This window comes from Heptranchias perlo, chromosome 8 (assembly GCF_035084215.1).
Source record: "Heptranchias perlo isolate sHepPer1 chromosome 8, sHepPer1.hap1, whole genome shotgun sequence".
In the NCBI taxonomy this organism is placed as follows: Eukaryota; Metazoa; Chordata; class Chondrichthyes; order Hexanchiformes; family Hexanchidae; genus Heptranchias; species Heptranchias perlo.
The window spans coordinates 65,770,732-65,790,953 of NC_090332.1; the positions used below are offsets into that span (position 1 = coordinate 65,770,732).

A 20,222-nucleotide genomic window follows, 5' to 3' on the forward strand; every position below is an offset into this window, starting at 1 on the left:
TACAGATATAAGATTTTTAATATGTTATACATATAGGCCTAGAAATGGAATAGCATGGGAAAACATGCACTATGCGACCCAATTTCTAGGCCATTGTTCATGGAGTCAGAAGAAGGGGCTTGCAGGGTGACCCTTCAGCAGTTTGGGGACATAATTGCAGTGACAACAGCAGAAGCTTGCCGACCTGGCGGGTGACAGGGCTCCTCCCTTCTCCCAGAAATATGTTGATCCTGGCCCCCTGTCGCTGGGGGCCATTTTATGATTTTTTTAAAGAAAAAAATTCCTCCTGAACCTGAAACCAGGTGAGCCCCACATCTACTGGTTTTGACAAGTTAGGCCTCCAGGCATACCAGTGCCAATGCTGCGCCAGGTCTAGACTGAGGACCAGACGGCAGGTACTCCCGCATTAGGGAATCACTGTCCCCCTCATGTCAATGACCTTGTAAAGGTGAGCGAAGGCCCTGCCCCCACAAGCCCACCTTGGATACTCACACTTAACGCTGGGAATTGGAGTACTCGGGTCCCAACCGAGTTTGCAACTTCCCCAGCATAGTCCTGCTGATTTTACAGCAGGCGTCCCGCAGAATGGCCGAACAATTTTGGGGCTATTATATAGATAAATAAAAAACAGGCATGTAAGAACATTGTTGGGCTGAGATGGTGCTACCATCTGGTATGTCGATGTGGAGTGGGAGGACACATGTTCATTCCCATGTTTCACCGCACACCAAATTCCAGATCTTGACTACTGTAAGGAGGAGGTACTATGTGGAGGTGAAGCGCATCTTGATAGAAATAGTGGGAAAATATGAGGGTGAGTCAGGCTGGGTTGATTTCTTGGCAGTAGGCTCAAGAGCAGTTGTAATAGACTCCTCGAAAGAGGTAACTGCTCACTTTCTTAGCTGGGTACGGTGTCATGGTATGGAGAAAAGAAGAAAAAATTGTATTAAAACAGTGCAAAGGGCAGAGAGAAGAAGGAAGATAACCACGGTATAGAAATTCTTTATCTCAAAATGCACTTCCACTTCAAATCAGGTTACGCTCATCTGTTTTAGAGTATTCAGCGATCCACTTTAAATCGTCAAAGGGGACATGAGAGAAAGTCACCGGCACCAAGCTTAAATCTAAGTGTGTTCCAAAGAGCAAATTCTGCCGGCCGTGCAAGGGGTAAGATTTCTGGTTTAATTCCAAGCAAGTTGAGCTTAATTGTAATGTAACTATATTTTAGAAATGTTTGTTGTTGATTGTTAGATGACTGCATTGCAGATAAACACAGAACTGTTTGTAGTTATTTCATAGACCTGTCAATCACATCTGGTGCTCAATTTAAAAAGGCGGCGAAATGGCAGCGGGAGTGGGGGGTGATTTGTAGGCGCCAAACCTGGAATGGAAGTAAGTGGGTGATCGCAACCCACTGATTGCCGGTAGGATCTGCACATCCGGGGTGGGGGGGGGGAGAAAGAGAGAGAGAGTGAGACGACACAAGATAGGCCAGGTGGTTGGTAGTGAGGAGGAAAGCTGCAGACTGGTCAGATGGGCAGAAAAGTGGCAAATGGAGTTTAATCCAGAGAAGTGTGAGGTAATGCATTTGGGGAGAGCGAACAAGGCAAGGGAATATACAATAAATGGGAGAATACTGAGAGGTGTAGAGAAAGTCAGGGACCTTGGAGTGCATGTCCACAGATCCCTGAAGGTAGGAGGACAGGTAGATAAGGTGGTTACGAAGGCATATGGAATGCTTTCCTTTATTAGCCGAGGCATAGAATATAAAAGCAGGGATGTTATGCTGGAACTGTATAAAACACTAGTTAGGCCACAGCTTGAATACTGCGCACAGTTCTGGTCACCACATTACAGGAAGAATGTAATTGCACTAGAGAGGGTGCAGAGGAGATTTACAAGGATGTTGCAAGGACTGGAGAATTTTAGCTATGATGACAGATTGGATAGGCTGGAGTTGTTTTCCTTGGAACAGAGGAGGCTGAGGGGTGATTTGATTGAGGTGTACAAAATTATGAGGGGCCTAGATAGAGTGGACAGAAAGGACCTATTTCCCTTAGAGGAGGGGTCAATAACCAGGGGGCATAGATTTAAAGTGATTGGTAGAAGGATTAGAGCGGAAATGAGGACATTTTTTTTTCACCCAGAAGGTGGTGGGGGTCTGGAACTCACTGCCTGAGAGGGTGGTAGAGGCAGAAACCCTCAACTCATTTAAAAAATACCTGGATGTGCACCTGAAGAGCCGTGACCTGCAGGGCTACGGACCAAATGCGGGAAAGTGGGATTAGGCTGGGCGGCTCGTTTCTCAGCCGGTATGGACACAATGGGCCAAATGGCCTCCTTCTGTGCCGTAAATTTTCTGTGATTCTATGATTCAATGATTCTAGAGACCGCATCAGCTGTTGCGAGGGAGAGTGGGGGTGGGGGGAGACAAAGATCAGGGAGGGGGGAGGAGACATCGGACATCGTCGGAGGTGGGGGAGAGACTCGGACATCGGGGTGGGTGAGAGACAGCGGATATCGGAAGGGGAGAAGAGACATTATACATGAGAGCAGGAGGGGGTGCAGGTGACATCGTTTGTAAGGTATGTTTATTTATTTTTTTACAATGGGAAATGTAATTTTATTTAGTTTATTTTTCACTGATCCGGCCCATCATGCCTGGTTTCAGTGGGTTTCATCTGGTTTCACCAGGCGTGGATCGGAAGCCGCGGGAAAACCGCCCAGGTAAGGTCAAAATCTTTTTAAGTGGCCAATATGCTAAAAATAAACTACCTTAAGTACCTCAGTGAGGTACATTTGCTTGTTTAAATATTGTAAGATGGCGGGACTTCCGGGTTCGGGAACGGCGCACGCACCCAGATGACTCTGGGTCGTGCGCGCTCCGGATTTCTCTGATTTTCTTTGCTCCCCCGCCCCCAATGAACCCGGACTTTGCTTTTAAAATTGAGCCCCTGGTGAATTTTTTTATCTACTCCCTGTGTCATGTTTCTTGTAGAATTTAGTCCAGTTTAAAATCTCTTGGTTCAGGTTATTTTTGTGAACAACTGAGTTCTGCAAGTTTCTGTTCCTCCCAAAAGATTAAGTGAATGAAATGTTGAAACACCTATTTAATCTCATGCATCTGGAACAACTGCTTTTCTTGGTATGACATTTTTTGTGATACCTACAGCTCAGGAACCATCATGTTCTGCAGTAGTGTCTTTGTTTTTCTCTCCAACAATTTTCTTGCGCCTTCTGAAACTGCTGACTCATGCTTTAAAAAACAATTGTTCTTAGGATGTGGGCAATGCTGACAAGGCCTCATTTATGGCCATCTGTAGTCACCAGACAATGAGCATTAAGAGTCAACCAGACTAGAGTCACATGTAGGCCAGATTAGTGCAGCAGGTTCCCTTCTCTGAAGGACATTAGTGAACTAGTTGGGTTTTAAAGATAATCTGGCAGCCTTTGTGGTCATTTTTAAGGTGCTATTCCACAAATCCTCAATAGGGCACTGAATATAGCCCTTATCTTCATTTTGAACATATCGGTGTCCCCACTTGAACTTCAGAACTAGCGACTCAGATGTCGTAATTTCAAATTCCATCAAAGCAAGTAATGAGATTTCTGAGCGGCCTACACCTCCTTAATGCTCTCCACACTCCAACTCCTCCCTTGTACCTGCAGCTGTCTAGAATTGACCTGGTGATGATAGTGGGACCTTTACATTGTCCAAAGAATGTCTTTGGCAGCTGTATGGGGTCTTGGTTGGTTACCTGAACATTTGGGTGGGCCAGCAACATCACTGTCTGTGTGGTGGCATTAGCAAGATGAAATTGTCTTTGGTTGGCCTGTGGTGGGATTTCCTATAGGTCTTTACAATAGATGTCCAGTCAGATTTCATCCTCTATTTGACTGGCTGGCACTGCCATGTTGTGGGGGCACAAGGAACTTCTTGCTTGAAGTGTTCTGTGGGGTCTGACTTTGAAGCAGGAACCAGCACAGCTTTAATGTTGAGTGCCTCCTTTCTCCAGACTGGAAGATCAGCTGTTTGCTTCAATGCTGAGTTGGTTGTCAGGATTTTAAAGTTCAGGGTCTTGTTTAAAGCATTCAGTTGGGGTCCTGGGCTAGGAATGGGAGAGGATGTTCTTTTCAGGTTTGGCAGGGAACTGTGGGGAGTAGCTGAGTGCCTGTAGGTCAGCCACTGGCATAAACCCTGTACTTATTGGCAGCAGCGGTGACTCACCAGAGAAGCAAGAACTCTTCCCTCTTTCTAGCAGAGCAGGAGAAGGGGCTGGGACAGGTGCTCCATGGGGTACCAAGGTTGTTGGATGTAGAGCCACAGCCTGTTACTGGTAGGGAGCAGCAGGACAAGGGGTGCAGAGCTCTGGGTTTCTTTTTTTTTAATTTTAGAGGTGAGGGAGTCTGACCTTATTTTGTACCTGCTTGGTCAGCATGATGAGGTCAAACTGTACCTAGCTTCACATTCACCCTCCTGGATCTATGGGTGAGATTTATTTCAAAGATTGGTGTCAGGTTCTGGTGCTGCTAGCTGGTCCATCATCTCCTGAGGGCACCCCTCCTCTTCACTCAACACATCCCCCAGATGACCCAGCTGAGGTCAGTGAATGGAAGGAGACATCAGTTGCTCCCACTTGATGCTGCAACATGATAGCACTTGGTGTGAAGCACCAGTCGGTTGGTAATGCAGATTATTGTACATATCTACATTTGTCAAATTCACTTAGATATTCAGCTGTTCAAACATTAAATTCTTGAGACATGCACAGAAATCACATTGAAAAATGTTAATAACTGCCTCTGATTTTTTAGGTGTCCAATCTTTCAATTCAGGTAGTTCAGAGGATAATTCCTGCATGCCGTTGGAAACAAGAGATCACGTGTTAATGTCCAGGTCCCAGAGTAACGCTACTAAACTACAGGTAACTGAAAACATCAAACCATTAAAGCTGCACTGCCCGTGAATAGGGTTATACAGTCTGAAACATAAGAATTTAAATAACTTGATTACTAAAAATAGTGTTTGCGATGTATATATTGTCTAAGTTGCTGTTGTGAACAATGCCTAATGAGATGTTGTTTATTGTGGGTTGGGGGAAAACTGACAATTTTTTAAAGAGTATATTTTGCTTTTTTTAGTAATAAAAAGTTTTTTCAGATTTGAACAACCGCCAATCAAAATGATGGCTGGCAGGTATTTCTGTGCTTTCAAATTTGTGAAACATGAATTTATAGGAGGAAAGGTAGAAAACTGGTCAGCCACAATGCAGTTGCATTAATACAAGTTTCAGACGTCAATCTCACTTAAGTTGCCTGTTAATCAGTGTAGGTGCTGACAGTTGTAGTCAGCCAACTGTGGACTGCAAAGGAGAGAGTAAAATGCTGTCTTTGTGAGTGGCTGTTGACTTTGTCAAGCCCAATTTAAAGAGCGGCACATGGAGGTGGTAGTAGATGGGTTCATGGAGGGGCTGCATTCACAGTTTTAAATGAATGGTCAATCATGGAATTTCAATGACCCTCCTATAAATACATAAAGTACAAACCTAAAATTACCAAAGTACCATCAACGGTCTCCAGAGACAAATTTATAAAGTTGTTAAAAAATATATTATTGTAGTTACAGGCTGCTCAACATTGTTGTACCATTGGGAGTGATGGTGTGTAGTGGATAAGTTACACAATAGTCTAACAGACATATTACTTGCTTGTAAACAAAGACTGTGCAGATTATAATTTATCATAGAATCATAGAAATGTTCCAGCCCGGAAGGAGACCATTCAGCCCATCGAGTCCGTGCCAGCTCTCTGCAAGAGCAATCCAGTTAGTCTCACTCCCCCGCCTTATCTCCGTAGCCCTGCAAATTTTTTCCCTTCAAGTACTTAACCAATTCCCTTTTGAAAGCCACAATTGAATCTGCCTGCACCACCCCTCAATAATTAATAAAAATGATTCTTTGCTGTAAATAATGTTGAATGGTTTAGTAAGTTACTAAGTGTTATTTAGTTTTTACTTGTAGGATTTATTAAGAGTCTGTCTGCAAATCTGGGTGTCTGGGAGGAATAGGGTAATGACTGACTCCTATATAAAACTGCAGATGATAGGGAGACACTTTATTTTTTATTCACTTTAAAAAAAAATTATTGTAGGGAGTGGGTCCTTAATGATTGTGTGTGTGTTTTTTGTTGTACTGGGGATGCAGGCTCTGAGACATTCCAGGGCATGCATTCAAAATTTGTGCCCACATGTTATAGAGTTTTAATTCCAAAAATAGGGCACAGTAAGGAAAATCATTTTTCTGCCCATTTTTGCAAGCTAATTGGCCTTTGGGAATCATGCGGCTGACAGATGTCTCCTGTAATTGGTCAGTTGAATGATGTGGTTAGCAGAGTACCAGTCTCTAACCTGTTCGTTGGTGTCAATGTCAGTTTATCGAATTATGTGGCAGGATACCTGCCTCTACCAGAAGGCTTGAACAAAGAGCATAAGAAACATAAGAAATAGGAGCAGGAGTAGGCCCCTCTAGCCTGCTCTGCCAATCATTCAGATCATAGCTGATCTTCGACCTCAACTCCACTTTCCTGCCCGTTCCCCATATCCCTTGATTCCCCTAGAGTCCAAAAATCTATCTATCTCAGCCTTGAATGTACTCAATGACTCAGCATCCACAGCCCTCTGGGGTAGAGAATTCCAAAGATTCACAACCCTCAGTGAAGAAATTCCTCCTCATCTCAGTCCCCTTACCCTGAGACTGTGTGCCCTAGTTCTAGACTCTCAAGCCAGGGGAAACAATCTCTCAGCATCTACCCTGTCAAGCCCCCTCAGAATCTTATAAGTTTCAATGAGATCACTTCTCATTCTTCTAAACTAAGAAACTTTTTGTGCACTTTACAAACTGCACACCCATTTGCTAAATTTTGTTCCCATTTGTAAATCCTGAGTCTTTTTTACTGGCATCATTTTATAATTACTTTGATTATACATTTAATTTCATTTATTAGATATGGGGCTAGGATTTTTTTATGAATTAGCACTCCTAACAGAGCTTTGTGCAGCTGGAGTGCCCATCATAAACTTGTCTGTGGAGGTCAGAGTGTCGCTTCCTGCTATTAAACCATCCAGGTGCACTGACCTCCACACCTAAATTCCCGATAGGCATTACCTCTGTGCAAAGCTCTGCTTCAGGAGTGCTAATTCATAAAATCTACCCACGTTCTCAGTTTTTTTTTTGGTCCTGTTCCCTGTTTCCACCCCCTCTCCCGTCTGCAAGGCCTCCCTGAATGCTTCAATTTACTATTTTTAACTGAGCCCAAACACAGAGTTGTCTCGGTTTTTTAATATATTCTGAGTCATTTTCTTCCTACTTTTATTTCAGCTGACGGTCCAATATTTATTTATTTTAGTTTCAGTTTTCAGTTGCATGCTCCAGATCCATCGCATTTTTAACTTGGATTCCCGAACCTACCTTTATATTGCCTCAGAGTGCCCCATTGGAAAGTACACCTTACCATTTTTCTAAACCCTGTAGTGTAAATTGAATAGAAGGCACAACTTTCCAATTCAACATTAAAGTCATTCTGTGCCAGATCGATCTCACCTATGATGTACTTGTTTTTTTTAAAATTCTGGTGATAACTACGCCTTTTTTAGACTCATTTGTGGTATTATTTGTTTGACGTTCATAGATTATTGTAGCTTTAATTGTTTAGTGCATCAATTGTTTCTGCAACAGCTTCTTGCTGTCTTATTAAAAAGAAACAGTATATTACCAATAATATAGACAACTAATGATTAAACTAAGAGTAATGCACTTGTGTAATTGCTTCATTGAGTAAATACGTATTTTTGGAGGGAGTTGTCTTTGATTAAGTACTTTTCACATTGTTAACACAGATACAGGAAACAAAGGCTTTAAACAGGAGCGCAGCTGAGACAGTCTCCAGACCAGAAGAGAGACCTCCTTCAGGCCGCAGGAGTCGCAGTGCAACCCCAAATGGGAGAAAGACCCCACTGGATGGTAAACAGATAGCTTTTGACCTTGAACAGAAGGTTTGTATTTTTTATAGTCACTAATGTTGGTATCCTTAATAGAACTAATCACTTAATTCTGAACCATAGTCTGCAGCATTATACAAAACATTAGTCAGGTACAAACAATGGGCTAGAAATTAGGCCGTGTAGCGCCCGTTGTTTCGGCGCTACGTGGCTACTCAAAGTGCCAAGATGGCGTCTTGGCTGCACATGCACGTTTCTAGCGTGAGACGCGCCGGACGCCATCTTGGTACAGGTATTAATGCATGCGCAAATAATGAACGCCGGCAGCATGTAAAGTAAGGAGAAAATGGATACAATCAGTGTGCAACGCTGATTTAAAGTGATAGACACCATTTTGGGACTTAACGCTCCACTCAACGCAGTCTTAATCGCGACCATCTGAACATATCTTAAAGTGCCCGGAGGACCCCCCCCACAAGTGCTATTTAAAGGCTCCATGCAGGATTTACAGGTTAGTTGCTGGATTATTGCTTCTGGCTGCTGATGCATTTATAACTGTTTTTGGAGGTCTCCTATACTTGAATACTAGGACGAGGGGACATAGCCTAACATTTAGAGCCAGGACGTGCAGAAGTGAAGTTAGGAAACGCTTTTACATGCAAAGGGTGTGAGAAGTTTGGAACGCTCTTCTGCAAACAGCAGTTGATGCTAGCTCAATTGTGAATTTTAAATCTGAGATTGATAGATTTTTATGAACCAAGGGTATTAAGGGATAGGGGGGCTAAGGTGGGTATATGGAGTTAGGTCACAGGTCCACCATGATCTCATTGAATGGCAGAACAGGCATAAGGGGCTAAATGCCACTGCCACTTGCTGCCTCCTGTAATGTGCTACCTTCTCCTGCAAGAAAGTGGGACATGTGTCTGGGTAATGTGCCTGTCATGGTTGAATAGCTGCCAGTGTGTGTGGCCTGTGAATTGTGGGTGGGCGGCTTGCAACAGTGGTAATGTGTAACGATGAGAGGAAGCATCTGGTTGGTAGAGTTGAGTACTGATGGAAAGAGTTTGTTGGTATGTGGGTGATGGGGGATGCAGTGCATGAAGTAAAGGATATGACTAGTATAGCAGCTGGTAGGAGATGCCACTTGACAGTTGATCTCACTCACCTTGACCACTCGTGTCAAAGTATTGAACTTCTTCCTGCACTGCATCTATGTTCGTGGTGCTATGCCCCTGGCATTGACTTCGTCCCCCGCTGCCTCACACTGCCATTTGAGCATATGTCTGGAGGGCTTCCTGCCCCCCTGCGGATATAGGTTGTCCCTCTTTCTGTCCTTCTCTTGCACCAAGGCCTCTAGTGCATCAGCAGAGAAGCATTATGCATGCACTCTCGCAGGCCTGGTACAAACTCAGATCGGCAGATTGGTGAGGCCTGGCAAGCAGATTGGAAGATGTGGGATTTAGTAATGCGCAACCATTATTCAATGTTTTTATATAACTCATCAGTTTGTAAACATTGGGACAGGACCTGCATCTGTGTTTTATGTGTGCGATGTCTGATCTCTGTTCAGACTCCATGCAGACAGCAGATAGCAGGTACCGGTTACCTTTAAGAGATTTTAAGAGACATCCTCCCTTTAAGAGATTGTGGCTCCTCCTTGTGGTGGAAAGTGTGCATTTCCTTGAATCCTTGTGTCAGGCCTAGTTTTTAACACTGCTCGACGGTAAATACGCAGGCCAAACAAATGTCTCGCGCTGCCTGCGCAGGAAGCACCAGGCGCAGGTTCGTCACGGACTGCGCTACCTACGCCTGATTATTGGCCTTGTTCAATTTAACCCCCATAGTGTGTGTAGGAGGTATAAGTTAAGCATGTGTGCATCAAATTGGGCCAGAATAAAACTTCCTGAAGGAGATTTACATTCTTCAGTTTCTTTAAATTCAGCAACTTTTGTAGCTGGAAAATACATGTCCCTTCAGGCTCCTGAAGCAGATTTTGCTTCCTCCTGTTTGTACATAAAGTAAAAACAGTACATTGAAGGGAGATTGTGGTCAGTCCTTTTTGCATGTACACACAATCATTTGTCTTTTTTAGATTTATGTAATATGTAAGTGCAATGAATGGATAAAAGGGTGTTAGCATAATTATATTCAAAATGGCTCATCAAATTATCTATAAAAAATTGCCACCATTAACTTTACCTATTTTGCATTTAAGCATTAGTTTTATATCATCAGTTTGCAGCACAACATGTTCTCCCTGGTAAACTTGAACTTTTAAAATATGGCATCATTGTTTACATAGTAAAAGCAAAGTCCTCAAAACCCTGCAGAGGATTTATTTACCTGGATATGGTGTACAGTGGGAGGAATGAAAAGGGATAGCTGTTCACTAATGTCTCTAGTAATTCCACCGATTTGATTTCACAACCAGGGTCCTCTTTCAGTGTTGTAACCTATCTGCAGCTTCTGCCGTGGGATTTTCAGTCATTGTTTGCCCTTTCTGCAGAGCTCCTACCGCTTTGGTTTTTTAGGTAGCTGTAAAGAACTGGTTTTGATTTTTCAGGTTAAACGGCCAAGCTCTGTTTTATCAAGAAGAGAGTCTACTTATTTTAATAGTAAAGTTGCACATGACGGTGTCAGAGAGGAAATCCAGTACCCAGATGGCAAGGTAATTGGGCAATAAAAAGATTTTAAATGCAGTGTTGACAAAAAAAGAAACATTTCATTGTTTAATATTTTACATCTTACAGAGGTAATTCATTCTCATCACTAAGAACTCAAACTCTTACCTATTATAGAATATGTGGATTAACTTAGAAATAATTTACTACGAGAATGGCCAGTCAGTATTGTGGTAGAGCATTGCACTGCCACTTAAGAGAGGAAATGCATGCGCTTGAGTCCTAGTACTGACTTTTACACTTACCTGTTCTCTCTGGTACATTCATCACCTCTTTGGCTGGGTTTGTAGAAGGAGCACTGCATTGTTTTGGGGAGAGGGGAGAGGGGAGAGGAAAGTGGCAGCATCAGTTCTACGGTCATGCGTTTAATGTCAGTCAGTCACGGACCATCGTTGTATTGGCCTTGGGAAATTTGCAACCCAGATCATTCTGAACCCTCGGCTATAGGAAGAGGTGGCTGAAAATAGAAACAGAATGTAGCTGCGTAATATTCCAATTTTACTATAATAAATGTATCTTGTGTGGCCAAGTGGAAAAAATAGGAGAGATTGACAGTATTCAGGGAGATCTGGACCAGGGAAGTGGACAGGGTAAGGAATGATAGGGGGATTTTAATTTAGATATAAGTGTTAGATAATGCATAGTTGAACATGAAATGTGCACTTGATGAAGGGATCCTATTTTACAAAGGCTGGTACTAATGTGGAGCCAGGCAAGCGTGGCCCCACAGGGGCACAATCAGGTCTTTCTCTCCCGCCCCCTCGCCCCCCAATGATTAAAGGGTGACCCCACTAATATTTTTGGGGTTTGGCTGGCGCAGTTCTTGAAGAGATCTCTATTCGCAGAGATAGAAAAGGAAGTGGGACGTGAGTGTAATTATTGATTGTCCGTTGAAGTATTTGGTCAAAATAAGGAGGATGAGTAATTTGTGGTATCTGTACTTGTGAGTCCTAAACTTGTGCAGCAGGGCACTAGTAGACAAATGCTTACATGTTCATCTTAAATTTCTCTTGTTATTTTAGTGGAGGTGTCAACCCATTTATTTTAAATAGGTTAAAGTCCGCATTAAATAGTAGAAAGAGGTACTTCAGATGACATTTGTTGATTTGTAATCTAAATGTGTTTGTGGGTCATTTGGAGCCATACCAGCTGGTTATTACGCATGATTTTTAAAATTCAAATGGTACTGTTTGTATGATTGTTTCTTATATCAAAATATTCAGCTGGTTTTAATAATTTCTACACAATATTCGGTTACAAAAATACAACCACAAAATGTATTTAGAATTTACCACCTCTTCATAATAATTGTGTCAAAGATAAGGAAAGTTAAAAGGTGCACATGGCTACCTATTATGTTGAGGTGAACACCTATCTTTTTTACTCCCAGTTGGAACAGTTCCTGACAAATGGAAATCAAATCATCAGCTTTCGCAATGGCACAAGAAAGGAGGTCAGTGCAGATGGACAGTCTGTCACTATCACATTCTTCAATGGGGACGTGAAACAGTTCATGCCAGACCAGAAAGTGGTATGTGCAAACGCTGTCTACTATAGTTATTACAGGCCTAAGAAAGCAGTGCAAACTAATTAAGTTGTTTAAAAAAAAGTAGTATCACTGCTTTTGAGACATTATTATATAGGATGGTTTCCAACCTATAATCTATTCATGTTGAGGACCTTAAAAATCATGTTTCCAAAACTCACAAGACCTGCAGTAAATATCAAACCATTGGCTCGTCCCTTATGTTTCTCAGGGTATAATAGCTCTATGTTTTGTAATTTAAAAAATAAAAATCACACAGCTTTATATTGAGGCCCCTTTCCTGTCTTTATTGGAGGAATCACAGTGATCCAAGAGTCTTGTAACACATTCATTGGAATTACAGAATCTTTGGGGGTAATTTTGACTGTGCGATAATGTAAAATGGGTGATAGTGAATCGGCAGCTGGTTTTACATCTCTTCCAATTTTTATTTCCATTGACCTCAATTTGCTCTTCACTGCTGTTGCTGCTGGCTCCTACTTGATGTCGCTCCTGCTGTTGGGGTGGGGGGGGGTGGTCAACAGCTGCTCTGTCATATAGGGAAGAAACCTAATCTCGCAAATCTATCATGAGAATTCCAATTTACACATGCAGCAGTGTTCAATCCCCTGAGTGTCATCAGTGTCAGGTAGGAACAGGGAGTGACTGGGAGAAGAACAGTACGATTTTCTTGGGGCATTTTCATGGATTCTGCGATTAAAAAAAGGCCACAAATTTCCAGTTACCCTTCTACGTATATCTGAACCAGTCAGTTATGGGAAATGTAAAGGTCTTGGCAACTCTGGTTAGATTCTACAGTGAAGACTTCGGCGGGGGGGGTGGTGAATTTAAGAGTAAATTTTTCTACTTTCTCGGCTCCTGTCATGGGAGCCCAGATCACAGATTGCAGCAAGTCATTATGCCCAACTTGCAGGGCTCCCGATTTTCTGGTCATTAAGTTTAATGACTATGGCAGGAGCAGTGTCTTCCAGAATTTATCCTGTAATATGATTCCTCGATAACGGAACTTCAATAAGTGTGAAAAATAACTCTGTTCGTTCAAAACAAATAACACCATCTATGGGCTGTCTTTGCCATTTTTCAGATATTTGCATAACATCTTTGGCAGTACATATAAGGACTAATTTTGGCAAAATGTGTGCTCCTGGTGGGAACCGTTGCCCAGTGGGAATGATTATCGGGAATTCAGTAATGGACGTAAAATCATGGGGAACGTGTGCCTGAATTCCAGATATAGGTGGGCAGAGCTATATGCCAGGACTGTGAGTTCATAATATTACCCCTGTGGAAGAAAATCAGTGGAAGAAGGAAGTCCAATGGATATTGTCTACTTGGATTTCTAGAAAGCTTTTGATAAAGTTCGACATGGGTGGTTATTGGAAAAAAAATTAGAGGCCTTGGAATTATTTGGAACTAGCATAATGGATTGGGAGTTGTTGAAAACATAAAGTAGTTGTTAACAAGAAGTGGAGATGCCGGTGATGGACTGGGGTTGACAATTGTAAACAATTTTACAACACCAAGTTATAGTCCAACGATTTTTATTTGAAATCTACAAGCCTTCGGAGGTTTCCTCCTTCCTCAGGTAAATGTTCAGGAGCTCCTTGAAGCCTACGCATTTATACATCACAGAACAATACATGGTGTTTACAGACTGCCCCTGCAACTGCCCATTGCCAAGGCAATCACCGTGTTCAGACAGAGAGGTGTCACCTACAGAACCCCCAAATACACATTCAACAAAAAAAAAGAGAGAGAGAGAGAGAGAGAGGCAGAAACATCCGGAAGGCAGAGAAAGCCAGCAAATGACCCATTATATTAAAAACAGATAGCTTTTGTTCGCTGGTGGGGTAACGTGTAGCGTGACATGAACCCAAGATCCCGGTTGAGGCCGTCCTCATGAGTGCGGAACTTGGCTATCAATTTCTGCTCGACGATTTTGCGTTGTCGTGTGTCTCGAAGGCCGCCTTGGAGAACGCTTACCCGAAGATCGGTGGCTGAATGTCCCTGACTGCTGAAGTGTTCCCCGACTGGGAGGGAACCCTCCTGTCTGGCGATTGTTGCGCGGTGTCCGTTCATCCGTTGTCGCAGTGTCTGCATGGTCTCGCCAATGTACCATGCTCCGGGGCATCCTTTCCTGCAGCGTATGAGGTAGACAACGTTGGCTGAGTCACAGGAGTATGAACCATGCACCTGGTGGGTGGTGTCCTCTCGTGTGATGGTGGTATCTGTGTCGATGATCTGGCATGTCTTGCAGAGGTTACCGTGGCAGGGTTGTGTGGTGTCGTGGATGCTGTTCTCCTGAAAGCTGGGTAATTTGCTGCGAACGATAGTCTGTTTGAGGTTGGGTGGCTGTTTAAAGGCGAGTAGTGGAGGTGTGGGGATGGCCATAGCGAGGTGTTCGTCGTCATTGATGACATGTTGAAGGCTGCGGAGAACATGGCGTAGTTTCTCCGCTCCGGGGAAGTACTGGACGACGAAGGGTACTCTGTTGGTTGCGTCCCGTGTTAGTCTTCTGAGGAGGTCTATGCGATTTTTCGCTGTGGCCCGTCGGAACTGTCGATCGATGAGTCGAGCATCATATCCCGTTCTTACCAGGGCGTCTTTCAGAGTCTGTAGGTGTCCATCCCGTTCCTCCTCGTCTGAGCAGACCCTGTGTATTCGCAGGGCCTGTCCATAGGGGATGGCCTCTTTGACGTGGTTAGGGTGGAAGCTGGAAAAGTGGAGCATCGTGAGGTTGTCCGTGGGCTTGCGGTAGAGTGAGGTGCTGAGGTGACCGTCTTTGATGGAGATTCGTGTGTCCAAGAAAGAAACTGATTCTGAGGAGTAGTCCATGGTGAGCTTGATGGTGGGATGGAACTTGTTGATGTTATCGTGTAGTCTCTTTAGTGATTCTTCGCCGTGGGTCCATAGAAAAAAATGTCGTCGATGTATCTGGTGTATAGCGTTGGTTGGAGGTCCTGTGCAGTGAAGAAGTCCTGCTCGAACTTGTGCATGAAAATGTTGGCGTATTGGGATGCAAATTTGGTCCCCATGGCTGTTCCGTGTGTTTGGGTAAAGAACTGGTTATCGAAGGTGAAGACATTGTGATCCAGGATGAAGCGGATGAGTTGTAGGATGGCGTTTGGAGATTGGCTGTTGTTGGTGTTGAGTATTGATGCTGTCGCAGCGATGCCGTCATCGTGGGGGATACTGGTGTAGAGTGCCGAGACGTCCATCGTGGTGAGAAGTGTTCCTGGTTCAACTGGTCCGTGGGTACTGAGTTTTTGTAGGAAGTCTGTAGTGTCGCGACAGAAGCTGGGGGTTCCCTGTACGATGGGTTTCAGGATGCCCTCGATGTATCCAGAGAGGTTCTCACACAGGGTTCCGTTACCTGATACGATAGGACGTCCGGGTGTGTTGGCTTTGTGTATCTTTGGGAGGCAGTAGAAGTCTCCCACGTGGGGAGTACGTGGGATGAGAGTGCGTAGGATGCTTTGAAGGTCTGGATCGAAGGTCTTGATCAGTTTGTTGAGCTGGTGGGTGTGTTCTTTGGTCGGATCTGCGGGTAACCGTCTGTAGTGTTCCTGGTTGTCCAGTTGTCGGTATGCTTCTTTGCAATAGTCCGTTCTGTTCTGTATGACGATGGCTCCTCCTTTGTCCGCTGGTTTGATGACGATGTTGCGGTTGGAACGGGATATGATACTCGACTCATCGATCGACAGTTCCGACGGGCCACAGCGAAAAATCGCATATTCCGTACACAGAAGACTAACACGGGACGCAACCAACAGAGTACCCTTCGTCGTCCAGTACTTCCCCGGAGCGGAGAAACTACGCCATGTTCTCCGCAGCCTTCAACATGTCATCAATGACGACGAACACCTCGCTATGGCCATCCCCACACCTCCACTACTCGCCTTTAAACAGCCACCCAACCTCAAACAGACTATCGTTCGCAGCAAATTACCCAGCTTTCAGGAGAACAGCGTCCACGACACCACACAACCCTGCCACGGTAACCTCTGCAAGACATGCCAGATCATCGACACAGATACCACCATCACACGAGAGGACACCACCCACCAGGTGCATGGTTCATACTCCTGTGACTCGGCCAACGTTGTCTACCTCATACGCTGCAGGAAAGGATGCCCCGGAGCATGGTACATTGGCGAGACCATGCAGACACTGCGACAACGGATGAACGGACACCGCGCAACAATCGCCAGACAGGAGGGTTCCCTCCCAGTCGGGGAACACTTCAGCAGTCAGGGACATTCAGCCACCGATCTTCGGGTAAGCGTTCTCCAAGGCGGCCTTCGAGACACACGACAACGCAAAATCGTCGAGCAGAAATTGATAGCCAAGTTCCGCACTCATGAGGACGGCCTCAACCGGGATCTTGGGTTCATGTCACGCTACACGTTACCCCACCAGCGAACAAAAGCTATCTGTTTTTAATATAATGGGTCATTTGCTGGCTTTCTCTGCCTTCCGGATGTTTCTGCCTCTCTCTCTCTCTCTTTTTTTTTCCTGTTTGTTTTTTTGTTGAATGTGTATTCGGGGGTTCTGTAGGTGACACCTCTCTGTCTGAACACGGTGATTGCCTTGGCAACGGGCAGTTGCAGGGGCAGTCTGTGAACACCATGTATTGTTCTGTGATGTATAAATGCGTAGGCTTCAAAGAGCTCCTGAACATTTACCTGAGGAAGGAGGAAACCTCCGAAAGCTTGTAGATTTCAAATAAAAATCGTTGGACTATAACTTGGTGTTGTAAAATTGTTTACAGTTAACAAGAAGGGTGCAGATTGTGGCCTGGTGATCATTGGAGTTCCCTTGGGCTCTGTACTATGTCCTTTACTGTTCATTATTTTTGTCAATGATCTTGAGGAAGGCATAATAATACCACTTAAGTTCCAGATCTGTGCAAGAGTTGGGAATAAGGAGATCGTAAGCTGATTTAGGTAAGTGAAATGGTAGATGCGGTTTAATGTGGAGAAGTGCTTTGTTATGCATGTGAGGCAAGCCAACACCCATGCAGGGCTGTCCATTGAAAGTAACAGCAAGAAAGGGGCTTGAGTTTTCACTGACCAACCATTAAAGGTTTACAAGCAATGGAAGGTATAGGGAGGGAATTAATGTTATAGAAAAAATTTATAGGCCAATAAAGTACAAAATTAAAACCACTATACTTCAGGAAAGCAAGACTTTGGTAAGGCCACACTTGGAGTACTGTGTCCATTTTGGTCACCGTATCTGAAACCGTAGGGCAGGACAATAGACATGATATATTAACTTAGATCTCTTAATTACAAGGATATGGTTAGACAGTTAGACTCAATGGGGTTATGCTTGAGTTCTTAAAAAACTAAAGGTTTGGTTGTAGTGAATTTGGGTAAGATACTCAAAATGGATAGTGATATTAGGACAAGAAGGAATGCCTAGATAATGGGGTTGATGAGGGTAGTGCGGTTGATGTTGTGTATATGGACTTTCAAAAGGTGTTTGACAAGGTACCACATAATAGACTTGTAAGCAGAATTATAGCCCATGGGATTAAAGGGGCAGTGGCTGTGTGGGTATGAAATTGGCTAAAGGACAGAAAGCAGAGAGTAGTGGTGACTGATTGTTTTTCAGACTGGAGGGAAGTATACAGTGGTGTTCCTCAGGGGTCAGTATTAGGAGCACTGCTCTTTTTAATATATTATAGTGACCTGGACTGGGGTATACAGGGCATAATTTCAAAGTTTGCAGATGACATGAAACTCGGAAATGTAGCAAACAATGAGGAGGATAGTAGCAGACTTCAGGGGGACGTAGACAGACTGGTGAAATGGGCAGACACATGGCCGATGAAATTTAATGCAGAAAAGTGTGGTGATACATTTTGGTAGGAAGGATGAGGAGAGGCAACATAAAGTAAATGATACAATTTTAAAGGGAGTGTAGGATCTGAGAGACTTGGGGGTGTAGGTACACAAATCTTTGAAGGTGGCAGGACAAGTTGAGAAGGCTGTTAAAAAAGCATATGGGATCCTTGGCTTTATTAATAAAGGCATAGAGTACAAAAGCAAGCAAGTTATGCTAAACCTTTATAAAACACTGGTTAGGTGTCAGCTGGAGTATTGTGTTTAATTCTGGGCACCACACTTTAGGAAGGATGTCAAGGCCTTGGAGAGGGTGCCGAAAAGATTTACTAGAATGGTACCAGGGATGGGGGACTTCAGTTATGTGGAGAGACTGGAGAGGCTGGGGTTGGTCTCCTTAGAGCAGAGAAGGTTAAGAGGAGATTTGATAGTGGTGGTCAAATTCATGAACGGTTTTGATAGAGTAGGTAGGGAGAAATTGCTTCCAGCGGCAGAAGAACCGGTAACCAGAGGACACAGATTTAAGATAATTGGCAAAAAAGCCAGAGGGGAGATGAGAGAATTTTTTTTTATGCAGCGAATTGTTGTGATCTGGAATGTACTCCCTGAAAGGGTGGTGGAAGCGAATTCAATAGTAAGTTTCAAAAGGGAGGTGGATACATACGTAAAAAGAAAAATTTGCAGGGCTATGGGGAAAGAGCAGGGGCTTGGGACTAATTGGATAGCTCTTTCAGAGAGCCGGCACAGGCATGATGGGCCGAATGGCCTCCTTCTGTGCTGTACATTCTATGATTATACATGTGACTGCTTTGAATGCAGCAGCTGAAGGAGATCTTCAGAAAAGGGAACTGCTGTTTACAATGAAGAGCATCAGTATAAGTAAAAATAGAGGAACAAGTAAAAAGGAAATGTCAACTATTAAACATTGGTTTCATTAAGCAAAATAGCTGTTGTATGTGGCTACCCTATGCAATAAAAGCAAATACTACATTTAAGAGTTGTGTTGTTAATGACCCAACAATCATATTAACATTACCGTAATTCATTTTGAGATAAACAACTGAGAAATTCAGGAGAAAGTGCTGCACAAAAATACGTAAAGGTTTAAGATATGCTTGAGGTTATGTGTGTAGCCAAAAACAGATGTCTGATTTTAGTTATTTCTCTCTGATTTTTGATAGCTGCATTCCCAATTGCCTGGTTCAGAAATTGAGAGTTTTGTGCATATCGTGTGTGAGTTGCTCTTGAACAGGTGTCCTTTATTCAGTTTAATAATGTGATGATCTTAAGGTATACTAGATTGAGTCTTCATGTCATTTCTGCTTCTAGGTGTATATATGGGGGCGGGGGGAGGGAAAATCACAGTGTTAGCCTTACACGTGGAGAAAGACCATTTAGACAAGGTACCAGTGCTTGCTGCCCATTGAATGGTACTCCAACAAAAGTAAGGGCCTTCGCATGAGGAGGGAAGAAAATTGAAAAGAAATATGTTTAAAGAAATGACTGTCTAAAACAAGTAACTTATTCTGAACTCTTGCAGATTTACTACTATGCTGATGCAAAGACGACTCACACTACATACCCAAATGGAATAGAGATGTTACAGTTCCCAAATAACCAGATAGGTGGGTGTTTTTATGAAGCTACATTGAATGATGCTGCATTTATGCTGCATTAGAGAGGCATGAGGGTGATTTAATCTCCCTGAAAACAGATTCAAGTGGAGCATAATGAAGCATGAGATTTGACAGATGCTAGGTTTTTCCATCACTTTCCTCAGGTCTCATGTGTTTGTATTCCATTCTATTTTGTGTGTCACTTCTTAGCCCTTTTCCTCTTCCGCCTTGGAAAGCTTGTCAATGGTTTGAAATGCCTTCCGAGCTTTTCCTACGACTATAATGATTTTTATCCCCCTATTCTAACACTCCCTTTAATTGTCTGCAACCCTTTAAAATTCATCTGCACACAAATTTCTGCTCTCACACTAGCATGTTCCTTCCACACGTCCCAACATATTCCTGAAGCAATGCATAACTTTGCCTCCGTATTTACCAGGGAGACTAACAAGGTGGGCAGGGCATGAGAAGAGGTTGAAAGTTTTTTAAAAACATTTGAGATAGAAAGGGGGAGATAATTGATAAACTAATCAA

At 43.5% G+C, this 20,222-nt stretch overlaps 1 protein-coding gene across 1 annotated transcript in view; it reads left to right on the forward strand.

The window, feature by feature from the left end:
* si:ch211-140l13.3 (centromere protein J) overlaps positions 1–20,222 on the forward strand; it is a 147,350-nt gene that overhangs the window by 120,216 nt on the left and 6,912 nt on the right. The window contains exons 13-18 of the mRNA XM_067989562.1: positions 1,056–1,167; positions 4,816–4,925; positions 7,895–8,050; positions 10,560–10,664; positions 12,068–12,208; positions 19,613–19,697. Coding sequence (XP_067845663.1) covers positions 1,056–1,167; positions 4,816–4,925; positions 7,895–8,050; positions 10,560–10,664; positions 12,068–12,208; positions 19,613–19,697 — 709 coding nt within the window. The remainder of the gene's footprint in view (positions 1–1,055; positions 1,168–4,815; positions 4,926–7,894; positions 8,051–10,559; positions 10,665–12,067; positions 12,209–19,612; positions 19,698–20,222) is intronic.